This window comes from Podarcis muralis, chromosome 3 (assembly GCF_964188315.1).
Source record: "Podarcis muralis chromosome 3, rPodMur119.hap1.1, whole genome shotgun sequence".
NCBI classification, from domain to species: domain Eukaryota; kingdom Metazoa; phylum Chordata; class Lepidosauria; order Squamata; family Lacertidae; genus Podarcis; species Podarcis muralis.
In genome coordinates, this window is record NC_135657.1 from 121,648,595 (window position 1) to 121,666,086 (window position 17,492).

Below are 17,492 nucleotides of genomic sequence, written 5' to 3' on the forward strand. Positions count from 1 at the left end.
GGTCTTGCTGGCGGGGGCTGATGAGAGCTGCAGTCCAACAACATCTGGAGGGCCACAAATTTCCCTCCCTTGTAGGGAAACAGTAAGCCAAGGCCATAAAAGATACTGGCATGGAGCAGCCAGTAATGCCAAAAGCAAAAATGGGGCCTGGGGACCAGATGTGCACTGTTTACAAGGGAGGGAGGTGGTTCATATTCAGAATAGATTTCTGCAACACAATAGCCGGCTTTAAACCGGACACACATACCACTGTTACTTACATTAAGAAATCTGCCCACATTGCCTTCCTTGGTTGCATCCAGCAAACATGGGCTCTCCTTATTCTTTAGGAATGCTTTGCTATCTTCTGTTGCTTGCTTTTTATGAGCAGATTCTCTTCTCCCTCTCTTGAAACTTTTCTTGTGTATATCTTGAGTCCAGAATAGCTCCTTGCTTTTTTTTTTAATCTCTCTGTCATCTTGCACAGCTGGCTTACTGTTCAAAGTGGTGTTGAAAAGAGGATTCTCTTTAACACAGTCTACACTACCTTCGGACTGTACGATGCTCACCATTTCACCAAGCTCTTCTTGTAGACTTGATTCTGTCAACACACATTTCAGGATAGCGTATCATTAGCGAACATCAAGTTAAACTTGTCCAACAGTTTCAATATCAAACATTCATGCTGTTATTAAAAGTCTCCAGTGTACAATGACAAGTTGCTGTTTGGATGTTGACTGGCCTAACCCAATGATTCCTCACCATCCTGGGAAAAAACTGACAATTGGGGTACCTCAGGGTTCTGTCCTAGGCCTGGTGGTGTTCAACATCTTTTTAAATAACTTTGATGAAAGAATTGAGGGGATACTCATCAAATTTGCAGATGACACAAAATTAGGAGAGGTAGCAAATACCTCAGAAGATAGAATTAGGATTCAAAATTACCTCAACAGATTGGAGAACTAGGCCAAAATGAACAAAATGAATTTCAATAGGGACAAATGTAGAAGGCATAGGGACAAATATAAAGTTCTACACTTACGCAGGAATAAACAGCTGCACAAATATAGGAAATATGCGAAAAAATCTAGAGGTTTTAGTAGACCACATTCTTAACATGAGTCAACAGTATGATGCAGTAGCAATAAAAGCTAATGCTATTCCAGGCTGCATCAACAGAAGTACAGGGTCCAGATCAAGGGAAGTCAAAGGGAAGCCACTGCATTCTGCCTTGGTCACACCCCACCTAGAGTAACTTACTTTCATCTCCTTTCTTGGCTGCAGCAGTTAGTTTACTTCTTGATGATTTCTGGCACACAGAACTTCCATCATCATCTGAACTGGCACCAGCAATTCCCTCAGAAGAAAAGTTCATAATCAATAGTTTGCTCTTTGCTCATAGCCTACACTTCTTTTTTTAACAGGTTACCTTGACATGGTGAGGAATAAAATGGCCACTTTCCAGAGCCCAATGCCTTGCACATTGTAATGCAGGATTACCTGAAAATAGGGTCTGGAAATAAAAGGTATTTTATTTACGCTGCAGTGTGCGGAAAGTATGTGACAGAAATCACTTTCCCCACTCCCCCTTGCAAGACATAAACATTCTGTGAATATTCTTTTGCCACCGTGATGTAATCAACTAAGATTTGCTAAGACATCCTCAGAGTAGATTGTAAATTTCAAAGGGTCTACTCTTTGACATAGCTGGATACAATTCACTGTCTACTGTAGCAACTTTCCCATGGTCCATAGAAATTTTAGAATAGTATTTTCTGCCCACTGCACTCCCCTTTTCAATGGGCAGACTGAACAAGAAAGCTTTTATCCACACTCTTCATCACTTTGCCTATGGTGACTTGAGGAGTAGAAGCAGCAGCAGCAGCTGTAGGACGACACAGACTTGGCTACCTGCACCCTGTAATAGGAGTGGGCAGGTCATCCCCTCACTTCTCACAAAACAAGGGTACAATCTCACTGAGGTGTAGAAATACACATTTTACATGGTGGAAAAGAGAAGGAAGTAGCAAGCTAGTAACAGATTTTGTTGTACCACAAATCATTTTGATAGCTGAGAAAAGAATAGACAGAGAAAGCAGGTGGAACTCCTTGAAGACAAAAAAAGGTAGAATTTTTACTAGTTGCCGCTGATGTTTCTGAAGAACAGATGTTCGAGTTTTCGGTCTTGTGACAGCTTCGTAAGTCTGAGTACTGTTACAGCTGTAGCTTTGACAACTCTGAATTCTAAAGAGAAATGGATAAAGGACTTTATGCAACGTGCACAATGAATTATAAAATATTCTTCCTATAAATTTTACAATTTCAAAAGGACAAAGCAAATTTCTTACCAAACATTATATGGAAGTTTTACAAGGCAGAAACATTAGCATTTAGTAGCATTTATACTCTGAAGACAATTTCCTATCACAGAGTTTTAAAGCAGGCTAAAGGTTAACCCACTTGTCAATATTAAGGGTTTTTGTTTTCTTAAGTGTACATAAATTTAACTTCTTGAACCTCAGATAAATGAGGGAGTCAGGGAATTAGGACCAAGTGTTCAAAATCCTTCGTGGCTTTTAGTTCTGAAGATGCAATCATACTGGAAGAAATGCTGAACTAAAGTTGACAAGCTGTTCTCTACTATTTCATTAGATATGTGAAATGTTATTTCTAACTTGAAAGGTTTCCAGAACCGGTCCAACAAAAGACATTACCATGCTGCCACTACAATTGTTATTAACATTTTTTGTGCCAGTGGTATTGGGAAGGAACAACACAAAATATAAATGGCTGACCACTGCACTAGCTGGACAAGGCCAGGGTCAATGTCAGCAACTGATAAGGCCAGTCCTTCCTTCCCAAGTGAGGGAGAAGGATGATCAGAATAAAGGAAGGGAAGCCTGGAGGAAAGAATGCCTGGGATATTCACTTGCTCCAAACATAAAGAATGGCCTGAGCTGCTGAGCTTTTCTTTGATGGAGTTTACTGGCCATGGAGATCTTGGATAGAACTCACAGTGACTCCCAAAACTGTTACTTGAACTTACACGCTTAGCTGATCTTCACCTTTTACAGGCAAAGATTTTTGCTTCCTAGTGGTTTGGATAACTTCAGTCTCTGAATCAGAACAGAACATATCCAGTTTTATCCTTTTTTTAAATAAAGTGTGGCTTCTGTCACCATTCTCTGGATCTTCCTCTTTAACCTCACCACCTTTATCTTTAGGTTGCCTGGATTCATCTTTGCTCATCAGTTTGCCTAAAGAAAAAAAGGATATATTCTATATTCTAGTATTTGCAGTGAAACAGATGGTTATGGGTGTTTGCAGAAGCAATGAATGCACTCAAAATCTTCCAAATGTAAGTTTTAATCCTAACATTACTGACTCTAAAAGTGAACTCAGGCGATTAGTTCCAACATAACTGAGTCCAAATGGGGCCACTGAGAAACAAGAGAAAAATATCAGTATGTTCAGGGGAACCTCAAGGTCAGCACAACACAGTGTTTAAGGCGAAACTCCAATGAAGACTGAGTCTTCAGCAGTCACAGAATGTGAAAAATGGGCGGAGGAAATGGGGCTGCCGGTGGAGTAGAGTATTCTAGAGGTCAGCATGGCTGCCCTTGAGTACTTGAGTTCTCATGGGTTTGGAAGTGAAACTGGGCCATCCCAAAACAAGACGGTGTTTTCTGCATAGCCTGGGAACTTGTTAGGCACATTGAACTTTGAATCATGAGCTTCCACGATGCACAAAACACTACAGTGTCAGTTGATAAGTGAGGGTGGGGGGAATGGAGAGGAAAGGGGGGTGGGGAGGGAGTGGCCTGCCAAAGTCCCTAACAGCTTATCCTAAGCACCCTGGGGGAAGATTCGGGCTGGAGGGGCCAAGACATCCCTCCCTGCATTATCTAGCAATGCTTCAGGAAGAAGGAAAGAAAAACACTTCTCCCCCTTCTCTCCATAATTCTCATCCCATTCCTGTTATGTAAGTATAAAATAATCAGGTTCCAGAATAGCAATAAGCCCCAAACAAGCTCTCTATATAGCAGCTTTAAATAATTTCAGTGTGGTTTACATTCTATGGTAAGGATAATTGGGGTTATTTAAATGAATCAAATTGATTTCTCCATATATGGAGGGATCCATGCTGGCTGCAGGCAACAGCAGGCTTCCATGCTTCTTACAATGGGTATTTTGGATTTGGACTTCTTTTTAAAAAAACTAAGCAGGAGTTGGGGCATGATTTATTCAAGTGTGGGCAAGACACCCATCTGTCTTCTCTCTTCCTGTGAATGCCAGGCGTGCTGGGCCATTATGCAGACTGAGAAGACTTTGTGCATCTCCAGTCCTCTCTTTGGACCTGGTATTTGGAAGATGGCCAGCACATAGTTAAAACTATAGAGTTAGTTACCACAAGAGGTAGGGATGCCCACCAGTTTGGATGGCTCCCCCAAGACAAGAGAGCGATGGGTTCTGCCATGTTTACTGTACATATGTATAAGCTCATAACACTTGGAACCTATTTTTACCATCCATTTCCTGTATGAACAATCAATATTCCAGTTACTGCCTCACAAGTGTCTAATGTTAACCATGAATTTTCTACCAAGATACGCAGGTTCTACTTTGGAACTATTTGAAGGATGGTTCTCCCCCGCCTCCAAGTTGACTTTTGGGTGGGATTTGTATTTTGGTGACTGTTTTAGTATGTTGAAAAGGAAAATGCAAAGAATGTAAGTAAGAATATAGTTTATATAACTAAAGGAAATGGAAGAAGATATTTGCATATGTATATCTATTTGTGAAAAAGCAATAACAAAATAAAAAATATGGACTACATTAAATTACCTGAGTATGTACAAACAAAAGTTCCTTTGTCAATGTCATCAAGGCAACGGACTCCCCAGCCCTTCTTTTCAGTTTTGAAGACCTGCAGCCGAACCTGAAGACCATGCTGCACTAATCTGTTCTGGCACATAATCTTGTCACAGCTGCATAACACACTGCATTCATAAATTCTGCCACAAAAAGAAAACAGCAGCATTACAGGTTCAATATTTCAGAGGGTGGGGAGAGCAGCTGAGTGAACAACGCTGAGGACAAGAGGATCCTCTTGGAGCTCCAGCACTTTCTCAGGAGCTGCTGCATGTTTAGATGAGGAAACTGAAGCAGCAATATGCACTGCTAGCATAACTGCTAGCACCTACAATATTTGGAATACCTACAGAAGAAAATACAAGCCTCAATGCAAGAGATCCACATTGCTATAGGAAACAGCAAATGTATGAATAGTATGAGGCTGAGTTAGGCTTAATTAGCGCAAGGAAATGAGAAAGCAAGAGGAGTAGCAATATACAATAAAAGGATCCTAACATGGAAGTACCAACAGTACAGTGTGATGATGCATTCTGAAAATGTATAGCCCACACATTCAGTATTTATAGTTAGGGGCAGTTCCAACTTGCACAGCAAGCGTCCACCTGCACAAAGGAATTTCTCCCTCCTTAACCCTGCAGCCTGCTGGGCACCCTCGAAATCTGCTCCAGAGTGTTGGGTCAGGTGGGAGGAACCATTTTTATCAGGGCATTACGCCCATATTTTTGGTTGTTAGAGTATGTTTCTATTTATTTAGCTCACCTTTTAGCATGTCATCCCATACAGCTCAACACAAACAAACTGTAAACTTCATAAAAAGGCTTGTGCTTGTATGACCAGTTGTCAAAATGTCCATAATCATGTGGCCAGACACACCTTAGACAGGAGAGCACTCCACAACCTGAGGGCCATTAAAGAAAAGGCCATCTCATGCAACACTGTCTTATGAACCTTACAGGTAAGCAAATGTGCCAATAGGGACTCCCCTGGAGATCTCAAAACCTCGGCCACTTAACATTCTAGAGTTAGAAGAGTTAGAAGGGACCACAAGGGTCATCCAGTCCAAACCCCTGCAAAGTAGAATCTTTCACCCAATGTGGAGATGAGATTAAGATTCTCATGCTCCACTGACTGTGCTATCACTCCATCATCATCATTATTATATGTATACACTAGTTATTATTAAAGCATACATAACACATTTCAAGTACTTCAAAAAGATAAAGCAATATTATTAACAAAGTAATCATCTTGCAATAACATAAAAACTTTTATCTCAGCTTACTAAAAACTGAACATCAATGTAGGTTAGAGCAGTGTTTCCCAACCTTGTGCCTCCAGCTGTTTTTGGCCTACAATTCCCATCATCCCTTGCCACTGGTCTTGCTAGTCAGGGATGATGGGAGTTGTAGGCCAAAAACATCTGGAGGCACAAGGTTGGGAAACACTGGGTTAGAGTATCATACTATCTGACCCCAATTAAGAGTCAAATGCAGGAAAGTACTTGCTTGGCATCTAAACGTTGATACTGATGGTGCTAAGCCAATGTATCTTGCGATAAATTTATAATATAAATAAAGGAACTGCTAGTACATGAGAACCACAATTTCCATCGTATTTGTTGCCCAATCTTGTCTACTAGGATCCAGGATACCCTTTTTTTTTAGTTTTTTTTTCTGGGGCAAGTTCAATGCTACACTTTTCTTCTGTTAAGCTGAAAGCTGCCACTTAAAATAGAACAGCAAAGCAATGGGGTTCCCATTCTCTACATGACCAAAACAAGACAGCTTGAATTAAGGACACAATGGAACCACCATGTCTGGCCTTCAGGTAAAAATAAAGTTGGGGTTGCATACCCGCTGGGCACAGGTCCATCGAGTCTTTTATAATTATATCCATTAGATGCTTCTTTTCCTGAAGACACAGAAGCTTCATGGCAGTTTCTTTCAGTTAGAAGCAGACATGCACATTTTGTCCTAGAAAGCACACAGTAGATCTAGTGCAAATAAGGATATGAAATAAAGCAATATAGCCCATTTACTCTCTGGACATGTGTTTAATCATTAAATTTTCAAAGGAGCTGATAGGTAGCACAGCAAGCCAATAGCTGTCTCAAGAAAGACAGCTTAGCCAGCAAGTTAAATATTACGATCCTTTCCATTTAACAGAGCTGCTTATTTAAAGCTTTTTATGTTCTCTGCATGTTTAAAAAGACTTTTCAGTAAACAGTTTTGAAAAGTACATTAGTGTACCCCACTGTCAGGCTTCAAGGTATCCAATTCCTCCCCCAGGGGCAACCAAAAAGCAGATAAACGAGAAGAGTTCTTACCACATAATTTATTCAGAGAGAGACACGAAGGAATGCAGTCTCTATTAAATAATGGCATTGCTCCGAGTAAAGTCCAATCCTCTCCGTCTCTCCTATTCTACGTCATCGCTGCACCGGCTGATCTGAGCTTTCTGCCTCTGAGGTTTCTGTTCTACTACTCTCAATGCCCGCCTGGTTCTGGGAGAGTGGGGATCAGGAATGCTTTCCAAGGGCACTGAGTCTGTCAGCTGTCTCTCCCCCAGTGCTTTTTCCTGCAGTTCCTCTCCCAATATTCCCCAGATTCTCTCCTCTGCAGTCTCTGAACTATGGCCTTCTGCAAACCACTGTTCTAAATCTATACTGTCCTCCTGTTCTTGGGAAGGTTCAGGAGAAGGGGGGGGGCTCCCACCATTCCTCCTTAGTCCAGCCCCCAACACCCACTCTTTAAATTAAACCCAGGACTGCACTGGTCTAGGCCCTTTTTATGAAAAGCGTAAGAATAGAATACAGTGTCCATGCTTGAACTCTGATTATTTGTAGAAATCAGGTAAGTCCTCACCTTTGGCAATGCAGTTTAAAGCTGCTAACTCTTTGCAAATCTGTAGATTAAATGCTGCACACCACTCTGCCTCAATATACATGTAAATATGTCCAAGGGTATTTGCAGTGCTGAACAGTAAGTTTAGAATACATACCTGTCTGTGCAGCCATCTGTGCAACTGCATGAGTCAATAAACATGCTGGAGAAATTGTTCAAGAAGTATCCATGGGGCCAAGAGACCTTCCGATATTTAAAGTAAGGTAGTCGGTCGTGGTCTATGTCATTACAGAAAGAAACTGGTATTGTCTCTGCCCCGTTGCTGATATCAAAATCAAACACAAAGGGCTGGCAACTAGGATTGTTTCTAAACACCTGTACATAGGTATTGAAAGAAAAGTGATCTAAATATAAGTAAGTGCACTCTGTCTGAAACAAATAATTCTGAACATCTTGAAAATTTCTCAGACTCCTTCCACAGGGAGCTTTGTATATAACATTGTGTGACTTTGACACATAATCTGGTTTGGCATGCCATCTTTGGAAGCGACACAGCATTGGCAGATGAAGAGGGTTTTCATCCTTGTATGAATTCCATGGCCTTTTGGCAAGACATTCTTTAGAGCATACATGATCCTCATAGGGGAATTTTGAAGACACTTCTGCAGGTTCGCCTCTACTCCTTGAATGTATCGCCTCCTTTATCTTCATTCTTCTGTTTACAAGCACACATGCAAGCGTTGGAAGAAAAATATGTCAGGCAATCAGTAAGTTAGTTAAAATTTGTTCAGATACAATTGTTGATTGAATTCACTCGTTTCAAGCCACAAAAGTGAGCATTTTGATCACGTTTGCATTCTGCATTTATCTTATTAATAATGGTCAGAGGAGAACATGTGTGGCAAATTGCTGACATCAGTTATGAATGTTTTTCATTTGGTATCCAGAAACCTCTGTCTAAAGGAGCTCCGGGGTGGAGGAAGAAGGGCATGCCCCAAGCACTGGATTCTGACTTTGTCCACCTGAGCCAAACTCACTTTCTGGTCAGGGGTGTGGGGAGGAGAGGAGGAGAGAAAGGGATCCCTAGAGGCCTCTGTGTCACCTTCAGGCTACAGAATGAGGATTGGGTCCTTTCCTCCTGAGCAGAGCTGCTCAGATCCTGCAGGGAGGTTAGACAGGAAGACTGGTTTAGAAAACGGGGCAGAATTAGGGAGAAAGTAGAGGAAGGAGCGGGACACAGGTGGCGCTGTGGGTAAAACCTCAGCGCCTAGGACTTGCCGATCGCATGGTCGGCGGTTCGAATCCCCGCGGCGGGGTGCGCTCCCGTCGTTTAGTCCCAGCGCCTGCCAACCTAGCAGTTCGAAAGCACCCCCGGGTGCAAGTAGATAAATAGGGACTGCTTACCAGCGGGAAGGTAAACGGCGTTCCGTGTGCTGCGCTGGCTCGCCAGATGCAGCTTGTCACGCTGGCCACGTGACCCGGAAGTGTCTCCGGACAGCGCTGGCCCCCGGCCTCTTGAGTGAGATGGGCGCACAACCCTAGAGTCTGTCAAGACTGGCCTGTACGGGCAGGGGTACCTTTACCTTTTTTTAGAGGAAGGAGCCCAGAAGGCGAAGGCCACCTGGGGAAATGAATGGGCAGACCAGAAAGGGACAGGCACTGCGGTAGAGACGACGGAAGTCTATATGCAGGTCTTACATAACCAGTCACGCTTGGACTAGGGATGGGTGAATCACTAGTTCACTACATTTCCCTATCAGTGATCCATTCCTTCCTCCCCATTACCACAATAAAGGGCATTTTAAAAACAAGCATACTAAAATGTGACCTAAAATGAAAATTTTGGGCCATATTCCATGCACTTTGGTCTGTACTCTATGAGGTGCTGTTATCCTACTGCCTGCACAGTGGTTCAGGTGGCTTCAACGGTTTTGTCCACCTCAAAACGTGGAATGAACAAAATCCTCAAGCATCCCTATCTGTAGGGTTCCAGATGGTTTTGTTGTTCCTAATTTTTACAAACTCCTAAGAAATAAAAGCAACAAAAATATGGTTTACTCACAAAGAAAAATCATCTCCAGGATTCTCTATAATTTCACTTGAGGCAGAAGGATGTAAACCAGGCTCAAATTTCTGCATATCTTCTTCAGTAACAGCATTATTTACTTTGAAAAGTAAAATATAAACTCTAGCAATATACATTTTAGATTGCAATTAAGAACAGTCACAATTAAATGCAGTACAGACTTTTATTTAAACCAATAATGATTTGTAATTATGCATATATTAACAAAGGTCTTAAGATAGCATTTTAAGTGCATTGTTTTAATATTGAATTATTTCGCACATGACAAGAAACTTCTGCTGTCATCAGCCTGAGTGTCTTCAGTTGTATTATGCCAATTCCACCCTCATGCTTCAAATCACTGTGAAACTTTGGGGATCTGAGGACATATGGGGTATATTCTATCCTACCTCATCCTAGACTCCCAAGAAAGCTGGAGATTTTAAGGCAAAATAATTCTGTGACTATTGTCAAAACAGAAATCAACATAATGGATTAATTTGCCACTCCCAGGACTGCAACATATTTGCACAGAATAGGGGGGTGGGGTGGCTTTGTCCTTTGGAAAGATAGAATATGTCAAACACTGTGAGTGGCATTCAACCACATTTTGCTCAGAATAGAATCATTAAAATCAATGAACAGGACCAAGTTAATTAATTTCACTGGGTGTGCTCTGAGTAAAACTTAGGTGAATACCACCCAAATGTTACAGATTTCTTCCAACACTTCAAGAGCTCAAGAGCCAAACTAGAGGCAAGGTTGGTGACTGATGTGTTGGTGATTGTACACCAGGGTGGATTTGATTTAAATCAAATCCATTTAAATCACTAGTCAGTAAGACTTGATTTAAATCACTAGTCAGTTAGACTTGATTTAAATCGTCTTTTTAACAGAAAGACTCATTCTTGCTGATATAATCTTAATATTTACAACCAGATGAAGGTTTCATTTTTGGAATAATAAATTTTCAGAGTATTTTTTACAGTTATATCAAAAAATACTGATTTGGTTATACTATTAGAAATACATAGACAGATAATTATTAAATTATTGTGAGTTTTAACAAGTTAACTGTTTATATTTGAACAACTTTTCTGCTGTACTTTACTGGAAGGAGAAAAATAATCATTTCCTTAATAACAATTTAAACAATTTATTTAACTAAAACAGTAACATTATAGCATATGTATCCATGTTTGTTAACTGATGTGGTTAAACATTATTTTTTTAAAAAACAACTTAGACTGAGTTTTAGCACACATGAAAAACTTAAAACAAATCCTTATTTCCTTTGGACTATAATGTAACTTAAATAGAAAACTATCTTTAGAAATATTTTTCCTCCAAAAGCATTTTATTTTAAAAATCTGATTTAAATTTTTAAAAATCTGATTTAAATTTTTAAAAATCCTTTTTTTAATTAAAAGAAATCATTGATTTTTATCCACCCTGTTGTACACTATGCCCAAGTGAGGAACAATGAATAAATGCAGTGTTTAGTTATTGCACGAGGAGATTAAGCAGGATGGCTTGGAAACTCCTTCACCAGAAACTCTGGAAAACCACAAACTGCCCTCAGTTGGATGGAGTCTGAGTCTGACCCAGTAAAAGAGGAACAATTATGTCCCACCTAACAGAATTCATGTGACCTTCAAAGCAGGGGTGGGAAACCTCAGGCCCAGGGGCTCAAAACTCTCCCCAGGCAGCCCCCTTCCTGGCCCAGCTTCACATGCTGCACTTTGGCCTGACTGGAATGTGTCCTTGAGCTCTGATAATGCCTCTTGCTGTCTGGATGTGTAAACTAGTCTACTGCAAAAAGGTAAAATATAAATTACCATATTTTTCAGTGTATTAGACTATTTGGGGCAACTCAAAATTAAGGAAATGGGGGCAGATTGCCCCCGTGTATAAGACTACCCCCCTTTTAACATTATTTTTTAGTAAAAAAAAACCCTAGTCTTATACACGGAAAAGTATGGTAGTTGCTCTGCCCACCTTTTCACCTGACCCCACCCACCAGTAGCATGTGGCCCTTGGAAGGCTGCCTAGAAGAGAACATGGCCCTCAGACTAGATAGGTTCCCCATTCCTGCTTTAAACCTTTGGGATGCAAAGCCCAGAGGAAAGGCAGTGCCACCACCCATGCCTTGCAGCTGTAGATTGGCCGACATGGATGTCACAACTCTCAGCATTCCTAACCTTCTCATGAGAAACTCTAAAATTATTCTCCAAGTTATATACCGCAGACAGATTAAAAGATGTCTGTAACCGTGTTCAGTGGGGGATCAGGAACATATACACATGCCTGACGTCTGCACATTGGACATTACGCTTGAATGGAACAGAGCCCAAACATCCATAATCCTAATACTCGAAAGAGAATTGAACAAATCAGGCTACACAATTAGGCTCCCATAGCAATGTGAAGCTCCAACATGCAGGCCAAAGATAGGCATGGACATAATCCTAATCCCAAACCCAAGAAGTGCCATATTAGAATGGGTTTTCCATAGTTTTTGAAGAGATAGCTAATATTTCTAGCTTAGTAAAAACCAACACACAGAAAATATGAAAACTCTTTTCGTACCATTTGTCAGAGGTAGGAGGTTAGTCATATCCACTTGATTCACAAATGCCAAAGCTTGGCAGTACTCTGTTTAAATAAAAGTAATACCGACTTTTAAAAATCTGTATTAAAAATACAGTCTCTAAAAATGATAACCATGCAAATAAATGCATGGTAAATCTTAGCTTGCACCGTTTATTCTGTACGCAATATGAATTAAGCCATTCAAGGTTTGATTATCATAACAAAGGATTCCAAACCTTCATCTGTTGCAGTTCTGTCCTTGATCTTCTGCTTCAGAGACCAAAGTACCTTCTGCACTTGCTCAAATATCAAGTCCACTCGGCTATCTTCAATCTGCCTCCAAAACTCTGTTGCATCATCTGTGGGGCAGGGGGGAGTTCTAAGTTTCAACAGTTTTTTCATTAGAAGAAACACCCAAATACCACCTCTCCAGAGTTTTATTTCATTGTAAACCTCGCCTTCAATCAACTGTGATTCCAGCGCAATACCCATCCCATCTAAACTCAAATTAACAATTCTAGAAAAACCATAAAAAATAAATTATAGGTTCTTCTCTTTCCTACTAAAGTCAGTGGACTAACAGCAGGTGCTGTAACTCCCCAATAGTTTGACTTTTCCCCAAGGAACACTCCTCCTCCATTATCTCCCGAGACAGGAGAATGCCAACAACAAAAATACAGCAGTGCCTGCGTTGGCACCAGGTAGATTTCCAGAGACAGGGAATTTCAAACCCATCCAAGTCCTTTTGTGAGTTTCAAGGTACGTGCCTCACTCAGCAATGGACAAGAAAGCCATCCACAGCAGATATTAACATATGGGCACAATGACAGCAGGAAAGGCTTCAGGTAACTGCGTCCTAAGTCATTTGAGTTACAGATAGGTAGCCGTGTTGGTCTGCCATAGTCAAAACAAAAAAAATTCCTTCCAGTAGCACCTTAAAGACCAACTAAGTTAGTTCTTGGTATGAGCTTTCGTGTGCATGCCAGAAGTTGCCAGATCCTTCTATATAGTGAGAAGGTGGGGAGGAAATAGACTGGAAAGAGAAGCTGCTGAATTGCAACTCATTACCAAACTTAAAACCATGGAGAGACCTGGTCTGAACAAAGACATTGGATTCTTATCTCATTATACATGACAAAGCCATTTTTCACCTTCTCACCCCTTGCTTTTCCCTGTAAGACCTATTGCAGTCGTTAAGAGTCGTCAACAGGCTCATCACAGCTATCTGCCAATCACCCATTCTCACCACCCTTCTGAGTAATACCCCTCCCCACCTTCTCACTATATAGAAGGATCTGGCAACTTCTGTTTCAGTGTATCTGAAGAAGTGTGCATGCACACGAAAGCTCATACCAAGAACTAACTTAGTTGGTCTTTAAGGTGCTACTGGAAGGAATTTTTTTTGTTTTGACTAAGTCATTTGAGTCCTTCTAAATTAGTCCTAACCCTGAGGTGAATTCAGTACTTACAGGCAGACAGTGCAGCCTTTTCAGAACTGGTGCTCAGCTTGACAAGTCAGCCAATACACTTGCTGCATTCTATACTAGCTGCAGTCCATGTTACACTAATCTAATCTGGAGTTACCAGAGCATGAATCACTGTATCCAGGTTATCTCTGCCTCCAGTGTTAGAAATTACTTATGCACATTTTCCAACTGGCACAGGTCCAATTGCGAGCATGTGGAGATCTCTGGGTGCCTGGTGACAAACATCCCCATCCGGCTGGCTTTAAGAAAGTTAAGCAGGTAAGCAGAAGAGCGATTTTTTCTTGCATTACACCCCACCTTTTTCTCCAAGGACATGGCACACACACACACACTGCAGTTAATGACCCTGTGAGACACTAAGACCTCTTAGGCTGTGACTGGCCCCAGGTCACCCAGTGAGCTACATGATTGAGTGGGGATTTGAACCCAGATCTCCCAGGACCTCGTCTGACGCTCCGGCCTCAGAATGCCAGTTATCGGGGTTCATAAGTGGATGGGCTGTGCTTGTTGGCTTCCAATAGGTATCTGGCTGGCCAGTGTGAGAATGAGGATGCTGGACTGGATGGGCCAAAAGGGATCTTCTGACATTGTTATAATATTAGTGCAGTGAACGGACACTCCCAGTTGCTTAACAACAGACACAACTGTTTCCATAATGGAAAAGCACTGAGGCCTGAAAGAGCCATGACATTTCAATGCTGTTTTGGTAAGATTTTATTACTCTCACTAATTGTAGAGTTGGAAGGGACCCTGAGGGTCCTCTAGTCCAACCCCCTGCAATGCAGGAATGGCGACTAGATCAGCCAACCTCTGCTCAGAAACCTCCAAGAAAGGCGAGGCCACCACCTTCCCAGAGAGTCTCTTCTACTGTCAAACAGCTCTGGCTGCCAAGACTCTTATTTTTCTTTGTTTTAGACTGCCACCTGTCTTTTGCTATCCTACAAAACCGAACAAACCCTTTTTTAAAAAACCCAGCTGCAACTAAAAAGGCCCCTTTTTCCTGTTCGCAAACGTGGCCGGGTTCGGGGAGGAGAAGCGGGACGGGGTGGCTGTGCGCCCGGTCCTAACGCTGGCGCCGGTCCCGCGGGTTGTGGGAAAGCGCTGCCTGCGAGCGCAAGTCCACACGAGCAGCGGCCGACGCGCGTCCTGGGAAGGGGCTTAGCAGGCGGCCTCGCGGGTCTCCCTCCTCCGGCCCAGGCAGCTGCCAAGGGGCGAGAGCGAAGGGCGCAGAAACGGAGGTGGCCAAGCGGGATTGACGCCGCCCCCCCCCCCGCCCCGCACGGTACCTGCCAGCGCCATGGCCGCCCGCCTCCCTCTTCCCGGCGGCCCTCGCGGGATTCCGCCCTCGCTGGGCCCCGCCTCTCGCCGCTTTCTGCACACGCGCACCGGAGGCCAAGCCCCGCCCCCGTCGCGCCCTGTGACATGCGCAGTAAGCAAGTGAGCTCAACTGGGGAATCTGCGCTTGGCAAGAAAGACCCAGGAGCCGCGAGACTCGCCTGCCAAACAAGCGCCGACCTCGGGGGCGCCAGGACTTCCGTGGACTGGTCGCTTTTTCCCAGGGCAACCGAAAAGCCAGGCCTTAAGGCAGGAACAAACGCCCACGCGTCCACACGCGCTTGAAGGCCAGCATTTTAAAAAAATAAAAGAAACCGTTCTTTTTTTGCAAAAAAACAAAAACAAAACCCTAGATGAAAACATGACCCCACCCCCTCAGAAAAGACCCCGGCCATTCAAGCCAAAGGACTGGTTTCCACCCCGGGGGGAGGAGGCTGCAGGGCCGCCTGTCTGTCTCTGCCACAGCAACCCCTTTCGAGAAAAAGGTGCTGGAACCGGGGGTGTAACCAGGAGTTTTGTTGGGGGTGGGGCGGAACCTGGGTCCGCTATGTATTTTTACTGATTTTTATTGATTTAGAGAACGGCCTGAGAAATATATATATATATATATATATATATATAATGTTCATGGATGTGCCAGGCAAACACATACATAAATGTATAGGCCACATGTCTGAGGCAGTACAGGAGGGCAGCCCTGAAGCCATTTTGGCTCCCAAACTGACCAAATGTTTTCTCTGCAAGGTCAAAGGAAAATGGAAAAACCTCCCCATTGTCTTTTCATTCACAAAACCTGTCTTAAGGGTATATCTGTGTATATCTGTGTACCTCTGTGTACCTGGCTCAGGAACTATTTGTCACTACAAAAGACTGGCCAGTCAAGTAAGCATGAACAGGTAACCTGCCAGACAGGAGGTAAATGTGTCTAGGGGATGGTCTTGGGCCACACCCCTTCTGTGATGTATGTATGATGTTTCTGGGGGTGGTCTTGGACTCCAGGGCGGGCATTTAAAATGTCTATATAAGGGCTGGCACACCTGGGTTCTGGGTCCTCCTCCTTCTCCTGCATGTGAAGGGGGCCCCCTGTTGAACATAATTAAATAAAGATCAGGCTTACGAGCTGCTTTGCTTCTCAGTATTCTCTGGTTGGCCTCTTGTTATTTTCTCTGACCGATGGAGAACCTACAAAGCACTCTATAAGCGCTCTTGTGTTCCCCATAAGGGAATAAGGGCAGATTTTGGTTTTTTACACAGGCCTCTCTCCTAAGCCAGGGCAGCCAGCCCACGAGGCAGACGGAGGCAGACGCCAGAGAAGTGCAGGCCCTTCAAGGGCCCCTCTTCCCCAGGAATGGTCCCAGTTTCTGAATTGATCCCAGAATGTCTGGCTTTTCGTTAGGGCATCCCTATTTTTATCGGAGAAATGTTGGAGGTCATGGCTATGCGACTGCGGAGTCAACTAGGCAACCTTTAGAAGACACCAGAAGGCAGCCCTGTATAGAAGTTTTTTTAATGCTTTATGTTTTTTATATACGTTGGAAGCTGCCCAGAGTGGCTGGGGCAACCAAGTCAGATGGGTGGGGTATAAATAAGAGACGTGAGAAGGGGCTGTGGCCTCTGGAGAGATCTTGCAGGCCCCTCACGAGATCTCATTGCCCCAGGAAGCAAGGCTTCAGCGGATGGGTAAAGCAGTAGGAGGCCACCTTCCCGTTCTGCCTCTCACAGGCCAAGTTTCCCATTGAAATGGCACCACTCCAGCAGCCTCCCCACTGGCAGGGGGAAATGGGGCAGGAAGGGGGCTTTTTGGAAGAAAGGGAACTGTAGGAAAAGGAGTCATGTAACAACTTTTCCTATATTAAGGGTGGGTGGGTGTGAAATGAAGAGAAGCATCTCATCTGCACCGGGTGTTTCTTAGTTGGCCCTGAGAAAGTCTCACAAAGCAGAAGTCAAGTGTTGCATCAGTAGCAGAAATTCGGAAGTAGTTGTTGTGAAGAAGCACCAGCACATTCCTTCCCCCATTTTATTGGGAGCGGAGATCCTTCTAACCTGGTCTTACTTTGGGGGGGATTTTAGTTTAGTTATCAGCCTTTAAAATTGCCCTGCCCATGCAAGTATAGTGTTAGGAGTTTGTGGGTGCCAGATTCCCCTAAATTCCTGGTCCAGGAGGTACTAGAATTTAATTAAGATTTGGAATGTCAAAAGCTAACTAAACTAGGCTAATCTCCTGTGAGAGATGAGGTAGACCTGTGACTAAATCCTCTGTAATCCGCCTGTGTTAAAACCTGCTTTGAGAACAGCTCTATAAAGCCCATGGAGGGG

At 43.1% G+C, this 17,492-nt stretch overlaps 1 protein-coding gene across 1 annotated transcript in view; it reads right to left on the reverse strand.

The window, feature by feature from the left end:
- Positions 1-15,270, reverse strand: part of SETDB2 (SET domain bifurcated histone lysine methyltransferase 2) — a 43,051-nt gene extending 27,781 nt beyond the window's left edge. Inside the window, exons 1-11 of the mRNA XM_077925354.1 lie at positions 15,128-15,270; positions 12,591-12,713; positions 12,352-12,417; positions 9,760-9,862; positions 7,855-8,412; positions 6,708-6,827; positions 4,825-4,994; positions 3,026-3,236; positions 2,118-2,223; positions 1,240-1,336; positions 261-580 (exon numbers count right to left, since the gene is read on the reverse strand). Of these exons, the coding sequence (XP_077781480.1) occupies positions 261-580; positions 1,240-1,336; positions 2,118-2,223; positions 3,026-3,236; positions 4,825-4,994; positions 6,708-6,827; positions 7,855-8,412; positions 9,760-9,862; positions 12,352-12,417; positions 12,591-12,713; positions 15,128-15,140 (1,887 nt within the window). The 5' untranslated portion in view covers positions 15,141-15,270. The remainder of the gene's footprint in view (positions 1-260; positions 581-1,239; positions 1,337-2,117; positions 2,224-3,025; positions 3,237-4,824; positions 4,995-6,707; positions 6,828-7,854; positions 8,413-9,759; positions 9,863-12,351; positions 12,418-12,590; positions 12,714-15,127) is intronic.
- Positions 15,271-17,492: the final 2,222 nt, after the last annotated feature.